This window comes from Colius striatus, chromosome 2 (assembly GCF_028858725.1).
Source record: "Colius striatus isolate bColStr4 chromosome 2, bColStr4.1.hap1, whole genome shotgun sequence".
Taxonomy (NCBI): Eukaryota; Metazoa; Chordata; class Aves; order Coliiformes; family Coliidae; genus Colius; species Colius striatus.
Genome location: NC_084760.1, coordinates 90,081,990 through 90,100,573, shown reverse-complemented (window position 1 = coordinate 90,100,573; position 18,584 = coordinate 90,081,990). Strand labels below are relative to the sequence as shown.

At 35.8% G+C, this 18,584-nt stretch overlaps 1 protein-coding gene across 1 annotated transcript in view; it reads left to right on the top strand.

Annotated features, from left to right (window-relative positions):
* The window catches only part of GPATCH2 (G-patch domain containing 2), a 127,918-nt gene that overhangs the window by 94,077 nt on the left and 15,257 nt on the right, over nucleotides 1-18,584 (top strand). Inside the window, exon 9 of the mRNA XM_061991443.1 lies at nucleotides 16,664-16,746. Within this exon, the coding sequence (XP_061847427.1) occupies nucleotides 16,664-16,746 (83 nt within the window). The remainder of the gene's footprint in view (nucleotides 1-16,663; nucleotides 16,747-18,584) is intronic.

Below are 18,584 nucleotides of genomic sequence, written 5' to 3'. Positions count from 1 at the left end.
AGGGACAAAAGACCACAATTAGACTTAAGTACCACAGACTTCAGAGTTCCCAAAGGACAGGAAGGGCTTAATTGCTGCTTATGGTCCAGGACAAAACAGACCAGGCTACTCAGCTTGGGGAAGAAAACAGAAAATAATTTAATCCACCAACAACCAAAACATAACTATAAAACCCCAAAACATAACAAACAGAAAACAACAGAGTGGTACAATGATGAAGAGCAGAACCAGCCCTTTAAGACCACCTTCTCACCACTCTTCCCCTCTTCCTGGGCTCAGAGCCCTGACCCCAGTGTCTTTATCAGCTCCTTCCATGAACAGCTCAGGGGGGCAGGGAGTGGGGATTTCAGTCAGTCTTTTCTAAATGGCTTCCGCTGCTTGTCTCTCCTCAGGGCAGGTGCGCTCCTCAGCACAAGGTTCCTCACACACTGGGCAGCCCTGTACAGGCTGCTTTGATGTATGTTAATCCCAAGGGCTGCAGCTTCTCTCTGCCTCTTGTGTGGGTCTGCTCTGTGGCACACAGGCTCTCCAGCACAGCCTATGCCATGGCCACCTCCTCACACATTCTCCTGGAGCTGCTGGTGGCTCTCAGTCCTGCCATTGCCCTCCATAGGTTGCCATGGGCTGCAGAGGGATCTCCAGCCCAGTGCTCCACATTGTTTCCTCCATCTCTGACTGTGGGATCCTCATGGTCGCCCCCATCTTGTACCACTCCTACACCTCCTCACATGTACTTCAATTTCCCATCCTTAAATAGGGATGGCAGAGTCGCCAGATGGGCCCAGTCAGGCCAGAGATGAGTCCGAACCTCAGAACCAGGGGAAAGTCTGGAACTCTTTACTGGGCCTGCACTGCAGCACCCTCCCGCTGTTACCAAGCAAAAGCAGCTCCTCCAAAACCACGACACTCTATCCCCAGGACACTCTCCTTGTTCAGCAGGAGGCCTACATTCTCCCTAATCTTTCTTTTGCTGCTGATATATTTGAAAAAGCCCTTCTTGTTCTCTTTTACTTCCTTTGCCAGGTTTACTTCCAAAAGGACTTTGGCTTTCCTGGTTTCATCCCTGCATGCTCTGGCAGCGTACATATACTCTTCGCAAGCAACCAGACCCTTTTGCCACCTTACATAGATTTCTTTCTTCTCCTTAAGTAGTTCTAGTAGTTCTTTTTTTGTCCATGTAGGCCTTTTGCCTAATTTTCTTGATTTTCTACTTGGTACACATCAGTCTTGAGAGCTTGGAGGAAGTGGCGTTTGAAGATCGACCAACTTTCTTGGGCACTTCTACCATCGAGAATCCTATCCCATGAGATTCTTCCAAGCAGGTCTTTGAAGAGGCCAAAGTTAGCTCTCCTGTAGTCCATAGTTGAACTCCACCATCTCATGGTAACTGCAGCCAAGGTTGCCTCCAGCCTTCACACCCCCAACCAGACCTTCTTTATTTGTCAGCACAAGGTCCAGCAGCACACGTCTCCTTCTTGGCTCTTTGACCACTTTTGACAGGAAGTTGTCATCAACATTATATAGGAACCTCCTGGACTGTGCGTGCTTGCATGACTGTCTTTGCCAGCAAATAGCAGGGTGGTTGAAGTCCTGCGTGAGGATCAAGGGTTAAGATTGAACATAAATCTACTTCATTGTAGACAAGTTCAGGTTACATTCTTTAAAAGACTGGTTATGCAAGTGTTGTGGTCATTTATCATCAGAGATCATAGTTATCTTTGTCTATTAAAACTTTTATATTAAGACAAAAAATTTTGGAAACTTCTGCATAGATTTTCTGGCAAATGCATTTGCTAAGTCAGTATTTTGCTTAAAATTTTTGAATGAGATCACTTCTGAGAGTATAAAGTGGATATAAAGTGAGCAGTAAGAAATAGATTATATTTTAAATCACTTTAGGATCTTTTTTCTCCTGTAATAATATAAAATGATGCTCAAGGAATTCAGAACCATAACTTATGTGTGTGTTATTCTGACCAGTGACGTAATTGCTACCTACACAAGCAGTTAGAACAGAGATTTTTTAAATGACATTAAAACACCTGAAGTGCTCTTCAGCCTCGATTCATGTCCAATCAGCAGTACATTAGTAGTCTTTTACTCCAATAAACATCTAACAGGGTTCTCTGGAAGCAATAGATGGCAAATCCAAATCTGAAGACTAGCATTTTCTGTAAAGTATTTGTAATATTAAAGTAAGACTTACATAAAACAATATTATGATGTACATAAAACCACAATATATTATTACACTGTAATATCCTTAAAATGATATGGCTACTGATGAACCGAATGTTAAGGCACAGTCCTGCACCACGAAACTTAGAACCTGGATAGATTATATCATGCTGATCCAGTTCAACATGTGATCTTGTGTATTTGACACATTTAAATATATGTATCTATTTATACTACCTTTACAGATGAGTTTTAATCTACAAAGATATAGTTTTCCCATTAATTATTTAAAGTATATTAACAGCACTAAATAATACTAGTTTAGAAGCTGCATTTATTCCTCCTGTAGAGCCTTGAAAAAGTTCTCTGTTTATATTATCTTTCCACAATAGGATAAGAACAGGCCTCTCCCCAGTCCAGCTACATTGATGAAAGGTGTTAATTCTTTTGGCTGCTTATTTTCACCCTCTACTCTTTTGCCTTTGTGTTTGTCTGCATTATTTTTTAATATGCTTTGGGCAAAACCAGCCTGGTTATTTCAGCTCACCTATTTAAATGAAATTGACTGGTTTTGTACAAACCATGTTAGGGAGTGCTCACATGATTTCTTCCTCCGGCAAAGCTGTGGAGATGATAATCTCCAGCAGATGTGTGATAACAAATAGCTTGGGATAGTAATGTCTTCATCTGGCACAGTTGTTAGCAGACCAAATGTCTGTCTGTAGCCTGAGGCTGTGGGCAAACAATTGAACATGATTGAGTTATGGCGAGTTAACAAGTTGCTGCTTGGCAGATGAACTGCCATAGCTGATCATGTGCTCATTGTTTGCCTGATCCCATCATGAGGTAAAACACATTTTCTTAAGTCACCTTTGTAAAATTTTATTAAAATGAATTCTACCTAAAGAAGATTCTCCAAGGCTAAGAGACTTATTTGGTCAGCAGAGGAGACAAGCGTGGAATGATATTTTGCTGAGCTGCTATATATATGTGATTATATTGTTAAATATATGAGGGACATCCATCACACAACTGCCTGCCCATATCTTAATATTTAATGTATTTATCTTCACAATACTCTTATGAAATTAGAACTACTTTTATCCTTATTTGACAGAATAACCAGAATACTTAAGCAACTTAATATTTTGCCTTTGGTCATACAATAAATGCTGTAACTAGTCAATTTATGCTGTAATCTAGAAACAACAGAATTGCAAATGGGGAAAACAGCAGACTACTGAATAGGTTAAACTCGTGTAATTATTTCCTTTATTATACATAATGTTCTTGTGTCATATTTCCTTTACAGTGTGTTCCTGTTAAGTATCATTAATTATTTTATCCAAATATTTGGGTTTTTTCTTACTGTACTGTAAGTAGAATTTATGACACAAATATGAATTAAGAAACTGAGAAGAAAATGGTGCCCAAATTTTCACCACTTAAACTAGTTTTCTAGTTTCACTTAAACCAGTATATTGAGAATTCTTTGTTGGCTTTCCACACTCAAATGTTTCCCCAGTGATCTCTTTTTTTGGGGGTTTTTTTTGTAATTCTTATGCAGTTCAGTCACAGCTTGAAAGAAAGCTAAGCCATACTCATTAAAATGATTTCAAGGTGGAGCAGAATAGTAGAATTATACAAGTTAGGTTTTGATTAGCTAACTGATGCTGTGTTAACAATCTAGTCAATGTAACAGCAGCCTGGTATGAACTGCTTAGCCACTTCTTGTGGCTGCAAAGTAAACTATAGCTTAAGGTAGAGATATTACCTTGATAATTCTTTAAAAATCAGTAGGATACACCTATTCAGACATTTCTGTAATGTGACACAAGGACTGTGTACTAGTCATCCAATGATCACCTGTTGCTGCTCTTTTTGAAGATGGACAGAAGTCTTTGCAGTCTTCTGCTACTGCGATGAACAGCACAGAGTGAAATACGGATCTTTGCACATGTGGAGAACATATTCAGGAAAGCAGACTCTGCAAATAGTATGAGAAGGGTTATGTAATGGAAATGCTACTAAATGGTGGTAACTGTCAATAACCAAAACCCAAAAAAATTAGTCATAACTTCCCCATGTTTTCTGCAACTGTCTCTTCCCATCCTGTCCCTAGTTCTTCTCAATCCAGTCTCAATCCAGTTTAAATATATGTCTCGTGTTGCTACAAAAGAATGAGTCTCAAGTATTTTCACTTTTTATAACTAACAGTATACTCCATGAATTCATATTTAAAGAAAGCTCCTAAGAGAAAAATGACACCAAACCTGCTGAAAGATTTTCAAAGCATATTATTGCTTTGGTTAGCAATACAGCTCTCTGTCTTTCCCAGTTTGGAAGGGAGTATGCTTGTTCATTTGCAGATGTGGATGATGGTACTTTTTTACACACATGCAATGAATAGCATTACCGTTGCTCTTTACTTGATCTTCTAAAGAGACAAAGATGCGCAAGAATTCCACCTGCTTCCTCTTTCGCACTGTGTCATCTGTTGTTTGGGAAAGAGTCCTAATTTGCAGCAGATACAAAACTATTTGTTGAGTTGCAGGTTTGCCAAAAATAAATGAAACCATTAATTACTACATTTTTTGAGCAGCTGTTAATGGATTGGGATAAGAAAACTGTACATTAGACTACTGGTTAATTACAAGAACTGTAATTGTTTAATGTGGCTTTTGCAGAATGAAATTACAGTACCAGAGGAGGTAAATTCAGCCAGTTTTTTTTTTAAATTACACATAAAAGCATGTACATAGTTACAATACAGTAAAGCTAAGAAATGCATAACTGAGATGATTCACTTCTGCCATCATATAAACACATATTCTGAACAAAAAATACTTTAAAATAAATAATGTTTAAACACACATTTAAATTCAAGCGTAAAATTATTTAAGGTAGTAAGTTAATATCTTGAAACCCCAGAGCTAATAATGCAGGAGATTCAGATATAACATTAAAAGACAAATGTGTTTACATCATTAGAAATTAACAACTAAGCAGTTTTATCTCCTCTTTGGAGTGCCATGAAGCAGTAACTGTACTGTTATGATTGGTGCTTAATAGTATTTACAGTTCCAGATTAAATTATGTGAATGTTTGAGGACACACTGCTTTCTTCACTTGCTGTCGCCCTCAAGGACAACATTATTCCATCATTTTGGTATTTTTCTTCTCTTAGAAGAATAAAAGATGGTGCCATTTTAGGCAACTGCAATTCCTGATTAAGTTTTCTATACTATGGCCTTATTTTTACAGTCCCTGAAAGATTTTCATCTGGGAGAAGGGGATGGGGTGACGACAGTTTGATTGCTATTTAAAAATGTAGCCAATATGTGATGCTTTAATATTATTAAAATTTTCAGTCCTCAGCATTGTTTCATGAATAGATTTAAGGTATCCATTGATTAAATGAACATTGTCACTAATTGTCTTAAAAGAATCATATATTTACTCAACTTCCATAATGAGATTTGCAAAAGCAGCAGAAATTTTTAAAAGACCGTGCTTTGTTTTGAAAATGCTTTTTTCCATATGATCTGAGCAATTTCGTAACATCTTTAATGCAAAACTCATGAAGTACAAAATCAGAAGCAAAAATTTGTTTATGTACTAAAATCTATTATACCTTTTTAATATTATACATAAATAAGCTGCTAAATGATACAGAAAAAATGTAATTTATAATTGAATTCCAGGTATACAGGAGTATGTTAACTAACAGGAAGTCAAGTAGTCCTGATTTTAAAATAGGTAAATAATAAAAAATCAAAATATTTCTAGTAATTATATTCCTCTGGATCCTTTTGATGCAACATCTGGATCGCATTTTCCCCTGATTGAGTCAATTGCAAATTTCTTACTTTCAAGTACCTCAATTTTAGCATGATATGCTTGTTTCTCTTACTGAACTACATTGGACTTTTTTTTTTTTTCCAGAGCTCAAGCTTTGCTTTTCTCAGCTTACCTGTTCAAATGTTAATAGCATAAGGTTAAAGTTAATTTGGGCTTCAGAGATGTAAAGACCTTTCCTTATTTTTAAGGTCTGAGCAGGATGTATGTGCAGTAACTTGCACTGCAGTTCCACAAACCATTTAGCCTATTGTTAAACAGCATTGCAATCAAAAGAGATTCTTTGGCAGTCTATTTTACCACCAGTCATTTGTCCCAGCACATCCTTGCCACAAAAAATTTACATCTTCTCTATCTGGTTCACCACCCAGGCACATGAAAGCAGTATACCATAAACATAACATTGAATAGCCTTACATGAAAGAAGGGTCTGTTTGCCGCTTTCTGTTCTCACTGTAAATTAAACTGTGCAAGCTTTGCATTAAGTCCCTGGTATTCTTAAAGGGGTCCCTGAATCATATATATGTAAAGTAACATGTGCATGCTACTGGTGGTTGTTCACTAAAATTCTGAGGCTTAAGCACACTGACTTCTATTCAGACTGTGGTTTTGCATAAGGAGAAAAAGAGTTTAGAACACAGATTGAGTAGTTTGTTTTGAATTACCTAAAATTCTCCTTCATTGATAGTTTGAAATTGTTATCATATATTGTAACAAAACATTTCAGCCTCTCTAGAAACTTAACACTCAAGAAATGTCCTAGCCAAAAAGAAACTAAGGATAATATGCAGCCTGCTGATTTTTTTAATTTTGGAATTAGTCTTACCATTAATTTTGCCATTTTCCCATTACTTTATATACAGACTGTTAGAAGTGTTGATATTGCTAATTAACAATGTAAAACAGAAGGACATAAGTGAAGTTTCTGCCATTGAAGAAAACTGAAACTAAAACAAACCAAAAAGTCAATATTTCTTTAACTTTCTCCTTTATTATTACAAAATAGTAACAGACTCCACTTGTACTCAATGGAGTTACATGAACATTTCTGAGGGGAACAGCTGCAGAGTATTGGTAAACATAATTTGGTTTATATTCAGTCTCAGCTTTAGTTATCCACACCCCCCCTCATCCCAACTTGCATACAGTTATATCTTTTTCTTTTTTCAGATTGACTGAATTATAATTTTACTGGCTTGGCCAGACAATAAAATTGTTTCAAGAGTTGTTTCTCAAGGATGGTATTAAAAATACAGAAGTGAAAGGGACTAGAATCATGTTGAGCTGCAAACCTGTCATTTTCTTGGAGCCATTTGGAAGGCAGTACGTTAAAGACTAGCCCACAAATGGTTGTAATATGATGAAGAACTTCTGGATCACTGGTCCAAATCTGTATCTGAATGACTGATTAAAAATCATTGCATTGTTCTGGCTGTTTACCTGCATTAATTGAATTATTGGTCTCTTATAGTGGACCATATTTATTCCAGCTGCTCATGCTTGCTTACCTTCCCTGCACAGATGTAAACAAAGCCATCGGCATACAGGTTGACTGTTTCCAACTTGATATGACATTATCCTTCTTCCTTTTTTGAGCTACTAAATTAAAAGTTTGGATTTTTAGTATTACTTCTCGTTCTGTACCTGTTTTAAAAGTAGGAGATTTTTTATATGGCACAATTTTTGGCAATAATTTGACCTAATTCTATTTGAGCATAATACAGAACTTTAAGACATGGTTTAAATCTTTTCCATAAAAAACACTTGTCCTGCACTGAGTTTATTTAGTGAATGTCATACTTAGTAAACAAATATGGAACCAGAAATACCTGGAAGAAATAGTGTACCCGACTAAGCTATGGAGTCCTTCTACTGAATTAACTTTTCAAGCCCATAGTTACTGCTCAAGTCATATATATTTGAAATAATTTCAGAGTTTGATCAGGACCCATGATGTTGCAAGACAAAAAAAAGAAAACAAAGAATATTTACTTTAGAATTTATGAAACAATATTGTCCTCTATCAGGGTGATATTCTACTACTGCAACCTGTTTGCTATGTTTCACCATTACACAAATATATCAGCATTATTTTTCTCAGTTGTCACTTGAGAGAAAATAGTGATGGAGCTTGCCATTAAAAATACTTAGAAATAATCTGAATTAATCTAAAATTTATATTCTGAATTGTATAAATATTAATTTCCTGTCTTGAAAATGTGAAATCATGTTCTTATTGAAGAAAACTGTAGAGTTTAGCTGTTTAACTGTTAAAGAGAAGTGAATTTTTTTATTTTGTTCCCTCAGTGTTCCTTGGTGACTTGTTTGTACACCAAGATATTGGTTTGGATTTGCCTTTGTGTAATTCATATACTTTTGATCAATTCCAACTCATGCCCAATTATATTACACTACATTAACATAATTCAACAGATGTTGATATTTAAATGTTTTCTGGCATTCACATCTTGGACAGCTGTCTTAGAGCTTGGGGAAAAGGCAAACATTTAGAGTTAAATGCTGAACATATGCTTAAATTACTAATTAGAAACAAGAAAAAACAATGCATTATCCTTTCTGAGGGCAGTAGGCCTCTACTACAGAAATTTTTTTTTAGAGACTCAATTCACAAAGTACATAAGTGACTTGAGTGTTAAAACATATGTAGTGATGTAAGATTGTGGAGTTTTTACATTGTGTTGCTAAAATTATGCCAATGTGGACTTGAATATTTAAATTTGTAGAGTTCACGTAAATTTTGGATGACTACTGTGTCTGAATGACATTTGAAAGTGCTGAAAAAGGTAACAGAAAGGAACATATTCAGATACAATGTTAGGTGATGAGGTAGTCTGATAAGGCCAGGAAAAGATTGTATTCTTATAATAGGATTGCACTGGGATTTTCAGTAAGACAAGTATGTTTATGTTTAAAGTTATTTTGTGAACAGTTTGACATAGTATGAAAGGAGTTTGATAGAGTTGCATGTTTTTTCAGATGTGCTTTAAGATTTAATAAAATGAAAATAAAGTGCATAGTTCTTTAAAGTAATAGTTAAAGTAATAGTGTTCACAATTTTGGAGGCAGATGAAGCAATCTGTTGTACAGAGGATGTCATCCTTTAGACAAGTCTGAAGTAAAGTTTTACTGTTCATAAAGGATGTTGAGGAATCAAGTGTGGAGCTGATTTCACCTGAATATTGTCTGAGAGAAGTGGTACCAAGAAGAAATATATTTCCATCTTCATAAGCATTGAAAAATAGTATTAATATAAATATAAAATTAATATGCTCTATGTGTTTTGTATTACATTATTATATAGCCAGTTGTTTAGCACTGAATTTAGAGTTTCTATAAAGACTTCTCATGTATTTGTTGACAAGACTAATTTGCAGCAGCAGTTTGGTACCACTGCTAGCCAAGAGAGAAATCCTTTTAATACTGTCAGCATTCTAGTGGTGGATGGTGGATATTTCTTCTATAACCTGCAGAGTTAGTGTGAGGAAATATGTATGAATTTGTGAATTACTTCACATGTTAAAAACAAAATCAAATCCACTGCACAAAGAGATTTTTGCATTTGATTTTCAAGAATTTGCCTCCTGATACTGCATTATCACCAATACTGCTTTCACAGGTTCCATAAAAACTGTGAAATTCACTGAGAGGGTTTGATGGAAGTAGATGTACAGCCTGATCATACAATTACAATCTCTGTGTCCAATGATCTAAAGTGTATTTTGGGGGGAAAAAAAGGCTAAAGTGAGGAATGCAGCTGTTGCAGCAGCTTTGGTCTAAACTGGTGAGTGTTCTGGCATTTAATGTACTGACTTCCCAGATTGCTGCAAGGCACACATGCATGTGATATGTTTCTGTAAAAAACACAAAACAAATTTCAAACATTGATTTAAAGTTGGGTTAAACTTAAGTTACTGAGTGAGGTTTATCTCGAATGTTCTTAACAAAACATTGCTGGATTGTTTTTCAAGATTGCCATAAACCATAATACTAAGACATGGAGTCCAAATCTTCATTGTTAAACCTACTGATTTGTTAAGTCTTAACTGTCTCTGTCTACTCCCCAAAAATGTTAAACTTAAAGTAGTGTCTGTTGGAAGTACAACAGTACTGTGTATATTGGAGAGTGAAAGACTATGTGTACCTTCTTCAGAACGGGCAAGGAGCGATCATTGTCTAATTGTTACAGCGCACAAGCATTACTCTGTAGGTTACTCTTCTCTTGGCATTCAAATGAAGACCAGAAGCTGTGTTCGTGTTTTGACCAAGCTGTATACTACAAGAGAAATAGGAGATTTTTTTCCTTATAAAACTCCTTAGCAATAGGTTTTTATATTCTTTTCCTCAAAAACAAACATAATTTTCAAACATACTTTTTTCAGTGTAATATTAATGCATAATTTCTGTGGTTATATTGAGATGCATATCCAAGGCAAAGATTGCAAGTATTTGCTATATCTAGATAATACAGAATAGTTTTCCCAAATTTACACCACCAACTGTCTAGTATTCAGGCAAGGAACTTTGTGTCATCTTACATAATTAGCTAATAGGTTGACTGGACATTTAGAAATGCATATATAACAGTTTTGTGATGGTATTTACCTCTAAAGTGATCATAAGCTATTCTATAGACCGGGATGCTGTTGAAGCCATTTTCAGCCTCTTGTGGGGATTAGGAAGGTACAGTAAGAGTTAAAATTCATCCAAGCTCTATTATTTAAGCAGCACTGATGGATGCAGTTCCATCGGGCAGCAGATACAATGTCTGCATTTTAAGCCATATAAGAACTGAGATAGCCTCTTCTACAGGTCCATTCTGAGTAAGGACATGAGAACTATTTCTGTGATATTTTTTTTGTGTAAAAGGTACTTAAGTAATGTGAGGTTCACTCAGACTGTTCTTTGATTTTTATAAAATTGAATTGTTCACATGTTCTGTTTTTTACTTTGTGGCATTGGTTTATTTCTCTGTTGTGCAAAAGTGAGTTCTGTTTTTTCACTTTTAACTGCTACTGTGAACATTGCTTCACACACTCCCTACTCAATTTCCACTTATAAGAAATTGTCCAGTCATTTCAAGCTTAAAGTGAGTCGTGGTCCTCACTGCATTCTCTCTTCAATCATATCCATATTCATATCTATTTTGTATCTATATTTGAAGACTGACAATTGACAGTTTCAGTTAGATTTCTCCTTCAGAATAATTCTCTCAAGTCCCTTCTAAAATGCAAACCAGTCAACTCTTGCCTAGTTGTAATTGCTTGTGAAAGAAGTCCACTTACAAGTTTTTATCATGCCTCTCCGTTAGCTGAAGCAATCAATGGTGATAAGCTTGAAGTGTTCTACAGCCATCTGCAGGAATGTATTGATGCTGTTGGCAGAACGGTGTGTCAGTATTTACTGTGGATTTGTTCCTCAGGTGAGAGGGATGGTAATTGGAATATAGTGGATATGCAAGTATTGATCATTACCATTTCTTCTAGTTATGAAATAGGAATAAGTCTTCTTTAAAACATCATAGTAATATGCTACACAGGATTTTCCAAGTTGGCATGCAGAAACATAATAAATATTGTTAACCAAAAAATACACTCTCCCACATCTACATTTGTTAGTAATCCTTACTTCTATGCATTTTTGACACAAAACACAAAACCATCACCTCCATTACTTACAAGTAGTCTTAGCAATGTCGTAGTGTCATCTGGTAACCGTTTTGAAGTTAAATATACTAAGGGACAAAATTAAGTTTGCCTTTGCTAATGTTGTAACCAATGGCCCAGTTTCAGTGCACCTACAAAAGCAACTGCACTAATACCAAATAAAGCATTACAACTTGCAAGGAAAGTGACAGCTGCTAACAGAAGACAGACAAAGTAAAATAATCAACAGACATGTTACAGTAAAATAAACATGCAAACATTCTGTATTGAGTTCCCCCAAACAAGATGACAGTCTTGCTGGTTTAGGCCATTGTATTAGTGCATATGAAGCTATGTGCGTCAGCAGCTCTGTGGAGAGGGACCTGGCAGTTCTGGTGGGCAGCAAACTCAGCATGAGCCAGCAATGTGCCCTCGTGGCCAAGAAGGCCACTTGCATCCTGGGATGCATCAAGAAGAGTGTGGCCAGCAGGTCAAGCGAGGTTCTCCTCCCCCTCTACTCTGCCCTCATCTGGAGTCCTGTGTTCAGTTCTGGGCTCCCCAGCTCAAAAGGGACAGAGAACTTCTGGAGAGATTCCAACACTGGGAGAGCTACCAAGATGATCAGAGGACTAGATCATCTTTCTTAGGAGGAAAGGCTCCAGGGTCTAGGACTGTTTAGCCTAGAGAAGGCTTAGGGGAGGATCTCATTAACAAGTATTTTAAAAATGTATGTCAAGAGGATGGGGTGACACTTTTTTCTGTAGTGGACAGTGACAGGACAAGGGGTAATGGACAAAAGCTGGAAGACAAAAACTTCTACTTAAACATAAAGAAAAACTTCTTTACTGTAAGAGTGAGGGAGCCCTGGCACAGGCTGCCCAGGGAGGGTGTGAAATCTCCTCTGGAGGTTTTCAAAACCCGCCTAGATGTATTCCTATGCAACCTAGGTGAACCTGCTTTTGCAAAGGGGTTGGAATAGATGATCTCTAGAGGTCCCTTTCAACCCCTACTATTCTTTGATTCTCTGAAAAGACTGGAATAGTTACTGAATTTGGATAGAGTGGTTTTTTTGCATTTTGGGTGTGTTGAGGGGGATTTTTGTGAGGATTTATTTTACGTATGGGATGATAGTGATTACTGATACATGTAATAAACCAGAGACCTAGAACTTAAGTTCAAGAGCATATGCTGTCCTACACCCATTTTATTGTATTATCTTTCTCTGACTGGACTGGTGATTTTAGAACTCTGATAGTGGCAAAGGTGATAATGATTAGTGAAAGAGTTAAGAACCGTTTTCTATGTTCAGTCGCTCAGAAGGCAGGTTATGACCAAAGCAGTGCAACTATAGGTTCCCCTACAGAACAGATGTTTATGGAGAATGTAACCCAGTGGTCCATTGACTGCAAAGATCGGGTTAGATAAAGATCTGACATAGCCTGTTACAAGTATCTTGGAGAGGTAAACATGTGTAAGTGAAGGAAAGGCACTCTTTGAAACTATTGAAAATTACAGAAAAAGAGATTGTGTTCTATAGGCATGGATCGAAATGTTTGGGGAGCTTAAAGTGCCAATTTTAGGCATGTTACCATAGTAAGGGCAATTACCTTGAAAAAAGATATGACCCGACTGCAACTATTTAAGAAGGAGATAACAAAATTTCTGTCAGAATGAATGCTTGTCACAAGAATGTATAGATGCTTGTGAATTGCTTTACATGTCATTGCTTCTATAAAAAAGTATTTGCTGTATCAAAACTGATTTTACTGTGTTTATTGTTTCAATAGTTTTTTTGTTGTTCCTGCCTTCCTAGTCTGTCTTCATTTTTTTAGGCTCTTGCTTACCACTTAGAAAGGAAAATCTAAACACTGTGTGCAAGATGAAAAAGAAATAAAAATTGACAGTGGCTTTTCCAGTGCTTTTGTTTAATACATTGAGGCATGACACAACAACAACAAAATTCTTGGCATGCTAGTGTAAGTTCACACCAGCCTGGCTTTTGCAGCCCTCTTATTTCCCTCTGCCACAACTTTGCCGCTGCTATGACACTTGCAGGCCTGTTTGGCCGTGGTGCAGCTGATGCCCTGTCCATGCTCATATTTTTCTTATTGACAGTGAGTGTTCTTGCCAAACGCCAGGGACCATAGTCACATCTGTTTGTCTCCCAAGCTTGTCTGAGGCTGCTTGGGAACACTTTTTATCCAGAGGGCAGCTTTAACTAGGCCTAATACTCTGAAAAGCCTCTATTTGTAAATGCGTACAATGAGGCGACAAGTTCCTGTTGTCTTTCCTTAAAAATTATTCCATTTGACACTGCTTGCTCCAGTCCCTGTCACCAGCACGTCAAAAGCCAAGTTTTCAGGCAAGGTGGTCTTAACAAGTTTTATTTTTTCCCTAATAAAATGCCTATCTTCCCTCCAGAGCACTATTTATAAATGATAGCTGGAAGCAAGCTGGGGGTAAGTAGAGAGAAGTCAGGCAAATAGCTTTCTTCTTTTCTGTAATCCGGGCTCTTCTGATTTAATGCTAAGAAACATAATGCTGAACTTAGCCTGATTGAGGGTCAGAGTTCTCTCTACTTTATAATACCCCATTACAAGCATTTTAAAATGTACTGTGCAGCTTCGGAATGCTACTTCCTTTTGTCTAGTCTGCCACTTCCAGAGCAGTGATAGTTCTTGTCTCTTCCTCTTAAATAAATGGAAAATGCTTTTTGTTTTACTATGATCTACGCTGACAGTGCATATCAAACGTTAAGACCACACAAAAGCAAATGCCACTATAGAATTGCAAGTTAGCGTAATGTTTAATGTTAGTGGCTATAGGACCAGGCTTGACAAAGCTTAATTGGTCCTCTAGCATATTGTTGTTTATTTGTGGCATACAGAATCTTCGATGACAACAAAGATATACCCACTCTCACCTTGGCTTGTGATCGGGTTGTTGTGCTCAGCAAAGGCGAATGATTCATTTATGCTGAAGGAACAATGCTGCCTTTCAGACATTCATTGATTTTAAATTAAAAAGTAACTGCTATGTTCTACATGAAGGGTGACAACAATAACAAAGTGGTCCTTACTTAGTGTTATTTGTTGCAACTCCATTCGGTGTGCCTGAAGGAAAAGTGGGGAGACTCCAGTACCATAATCATACAGATCAATAATCTAGATATCTCAATGTAGTGTAGCACATAATCAATTCTGGGTAAAATAACTCAAATGCTGCTAGCTGTTACTGCTGTGGCTTGGGTCTTCAGGTTCAATTGCCTGACTTTATTAATTTTTATCTTTCATCCTATTTGTATTTCTGGATACCTTCTCCATTTTTCATTCAGAAAATGAATAGTTGCAAGCTATTTAATGTATAATTTACCACACAACTTATTCTGTATGTTTACTGTATATGTTAAATATTGATCTACTGATGGTTAAACTTCTCTTAAATACTTTTTCTTTAATAATTGTTTCCCCATATTGTATTTTAATTCTGTTTATTTTGCAATCAGTTATGAAAAGGTTACACATCTTAATTTTTTTCTAAACTTGGAATTGAACTGTTAATATACTAGTTCAACTCTGTTCAGTTTCTGGATGTTAGAATAGTATGCAATTTCAACTTGAAAGAATCGCAAGGAAAACGTCTGGTATAAAACAAAGAAAAATAAATATTGAAGTAAGACTTCAATAGGTGAAGTGCATCAGTGCACTTCTGTGTGAAACTTAAATTTCTTGGAATATTTACTATTTAAATAAAAGCACTGTTGTGTTTGTTAATTAACTTTTCAGCATAATTATGTAGAGGATTATACATTGTCATCTTTTTCATCAAGGTGTTGTTGTCACTCTTTTACATTATTTAACAGAACCGAGATCGCTTAACATAATGTGACCATTTGTTATTCATTTAGAAGCAGCACAGCTTTAAAAAGTTTATAAATGCAGTAAAGGGTAAGTTATGTATCCACAGTGAAACCTGAGCCCATGAGAGAGACAGTGTTATTGTGCTACAGTAGACTGTCAGATGTAATTCTTAGCTTGTAATTTTATCAAAATTCACTGCATTTCTGTAGTAAGAGTCACATTTCTCAGTAACATTTCTAGAGACATATTAGAATTGTGGAGTTTAGAAATTACTGCATTTTCTTGTCTTCTAGTTCTTCCCAAAATAATGCCAACTACATATTCTCCAATCTACAGGCACTGTACATTAAGAAAAATGAAATCTATAATTGTCCTTTAAGATTATATTTCAAAATTCAATATCTAGAAATTCCTAATTTACCCTTTTCTGTGCTAGCAGACTTCTAATAGTTGGCTTTACTGAAATAAGATTTGCTTGTTTGCCATCCTCTACAGCTCCACCAATTTTCCAGTCTCCAAGCATAAGCTCATGATTGTTTAATGAGTATACCAGTTACTTCTGTGTTATCATTCTCACAACTTACCAGTGAATTAGAAAAGGACAAATTACTGTGCTACAGATTTATTTCATGCACCTTTGAAGAGTTCACTGTTTTGTGTTTTGTTATTCATTCTTCATCTTACCTTAAAAAAAAAGTTGATAATGCTTTTCATGTAATAAATGTTGTTCTGACAGTCAGGCGTTACTAGCCAATTGATAACCTACCAACAGTATTGCGATCTCTTTAGATAATTAATCTTAGCTATTTTCCTGTCAGGAGCAACGCTGGTTTTGTTTTATGTTCAGCTAGACAGATTGCCAGTTTTGAAAATTAAAAAACATTCCCTTTATATTATTCATTCCAGTAACAATTTATGATGCTGCATTTAGATACTGAGTGCTTGTCAACAAACATAATTATGCTTCGGTATAAACAAGATTGGTGGCTTGACTGTGCAGCTTCAACTTGGTTGAAAGTGTTTTGATATAGATTTAGATTATATAAGCTGTATATTTGTGTGGCAGTTTTTTTGTTAATAGTTTTCTCCTATAATTACTTGCAGGCAAACCAGTGTACATTTAGGATCACTGTGCATGGGAGACATCAAACGGAGAAGGAAAGCTGCTCCCCTGCCAGGACCCACAGGTAACCAATTTCCCCAGGACAGAGCACAAAACACAAGATGTTAAATCTCTAAATACAAAGCAATAGGTCAGTGACCCAGGGAAATGCTTGATAAATTCAGTAACTTCCCATAAAACTTCAGATATGTCCTATCCTTATTTATTAATAAACATTAAGAAACAGATAGACCCTCTTAGTCCTCCCTCAAACATTTCAAATTTCTAGTTGTCTTGTAGCATGATACTTCTTTAAAGATAATAACTCCTTTTTTTTATATACTGAGAATTGTAGACAGTAAAGGCTACTGCCTATGTCTGTTCACGCATTGCAAGGTAGAAGACATGAGATATTTTCTGTGAGAAATGCATATGAATATTATAAATACCTTGCACAATGGAGTTATAATATGAATTCTTGGGCAAACAATTGAAAATGTGGAGAGAAGGCTGTGAAACAAAGCTTTAAAATTAGTCTGCAGATTAAATAGGAAGCACTTGCAAGCACATTTCCGAAAGATTTTTACAGATGCGAGGTCACATCCATTGGATGCATTTTGCTGATGTCACAGCTGTGAAATGACTTTTTCAGTACTTTGCAGTGATTTGTAGGACTCTCATCAGTTCATTGTATTAATTACATATGTGCATACTGGAGGAATTAGATTGTGTGTGTGTGTGCCTGTGTGATGCTTTTTATCTATTGCTACTATAGAAATCTGGATTGCATGTCCTAATCATATATCAATTACAACATATGCGAAACATATAGTTCTTCAAATGTATTTTAAATAGGTGTCTTAAGAGAAGCTCAGTATTTGTATTCCAACTGAATTCTCCCTCTTGAAACTTCATTGTTTAAAACCTCAGTGGAAGAAATAGACCAAGAATAATATTAAAAATGTTATAAAAGCACCTTAGTGACAGCAGTATGGAAAAAGAGACTATATGGGTCAGCTTCTAAGACTCTGAACATATGTGAAGTGAGAAAGGAAAATACTTAATGGCTGAAGAGAGAATAATATAATTATTTCTACAAGGTTATTTTAACTTCACAACTTTCAAGTACTAGAGGATGTAATTTTGTACTGAGAGAGTATGATGAAATTAATTTCATTACACATTTTACCTTGGACTTTCAACATTCAGTATTTTATTTTACAAGCTGGCTCCTTTGTATAACTTTGCAAAGCCAATATTTTGATACTAAGGCAAATATGTGGTCATTCAGTGTTATCTACCTATATATTCATATTTTTAGAGATATTTGGCTCCCCAAATTTGCCTTTACATGGAGAGAGAGAATAATCGTGGATAAAAGGATCATATGAGAGGCCTTTTAGCTAATGCAGTGGGGTTTTTTTTGTTTCAAGTTCAAGGTAATCTTTTCAATTTTGTTCTAGGCAGGAAGACTTAGAATTTTTTCTATAGTCATATAAAAGGGTTTTTTTCTGCATTTCAACATGGTAAATCTTTAAGCAAATATAAACTTAGTAAACTTTGAATAAATTTATACGTATGTGTAGGTAATTTTATACATTTTATAAATTATATAAATATCATTTTATAAATTAGTACTGTTTCCTCAAAGGTTAGCCTTCCTACAGCTAAATTATTGTTTAACCATCATGGACCTTGTTTGTTTGCTTTTGGCAGTATTTAATACAATTTTATTAAAGAAATAGTCTCCTACCAGAATGCAGAGAGAGTTGGAAATTTGAATTAAAATGAAAGATCACTATTTAATTATTTTTCTTGCAGTAGTTTGAGATATCTGAGATATAGGAACAGAAGTATTAGATTTTATGTAGAAGAATTTGTAAATTTCTTGAAAGAAAGAAAGAGGGGAAAGGGAAAGGGAAG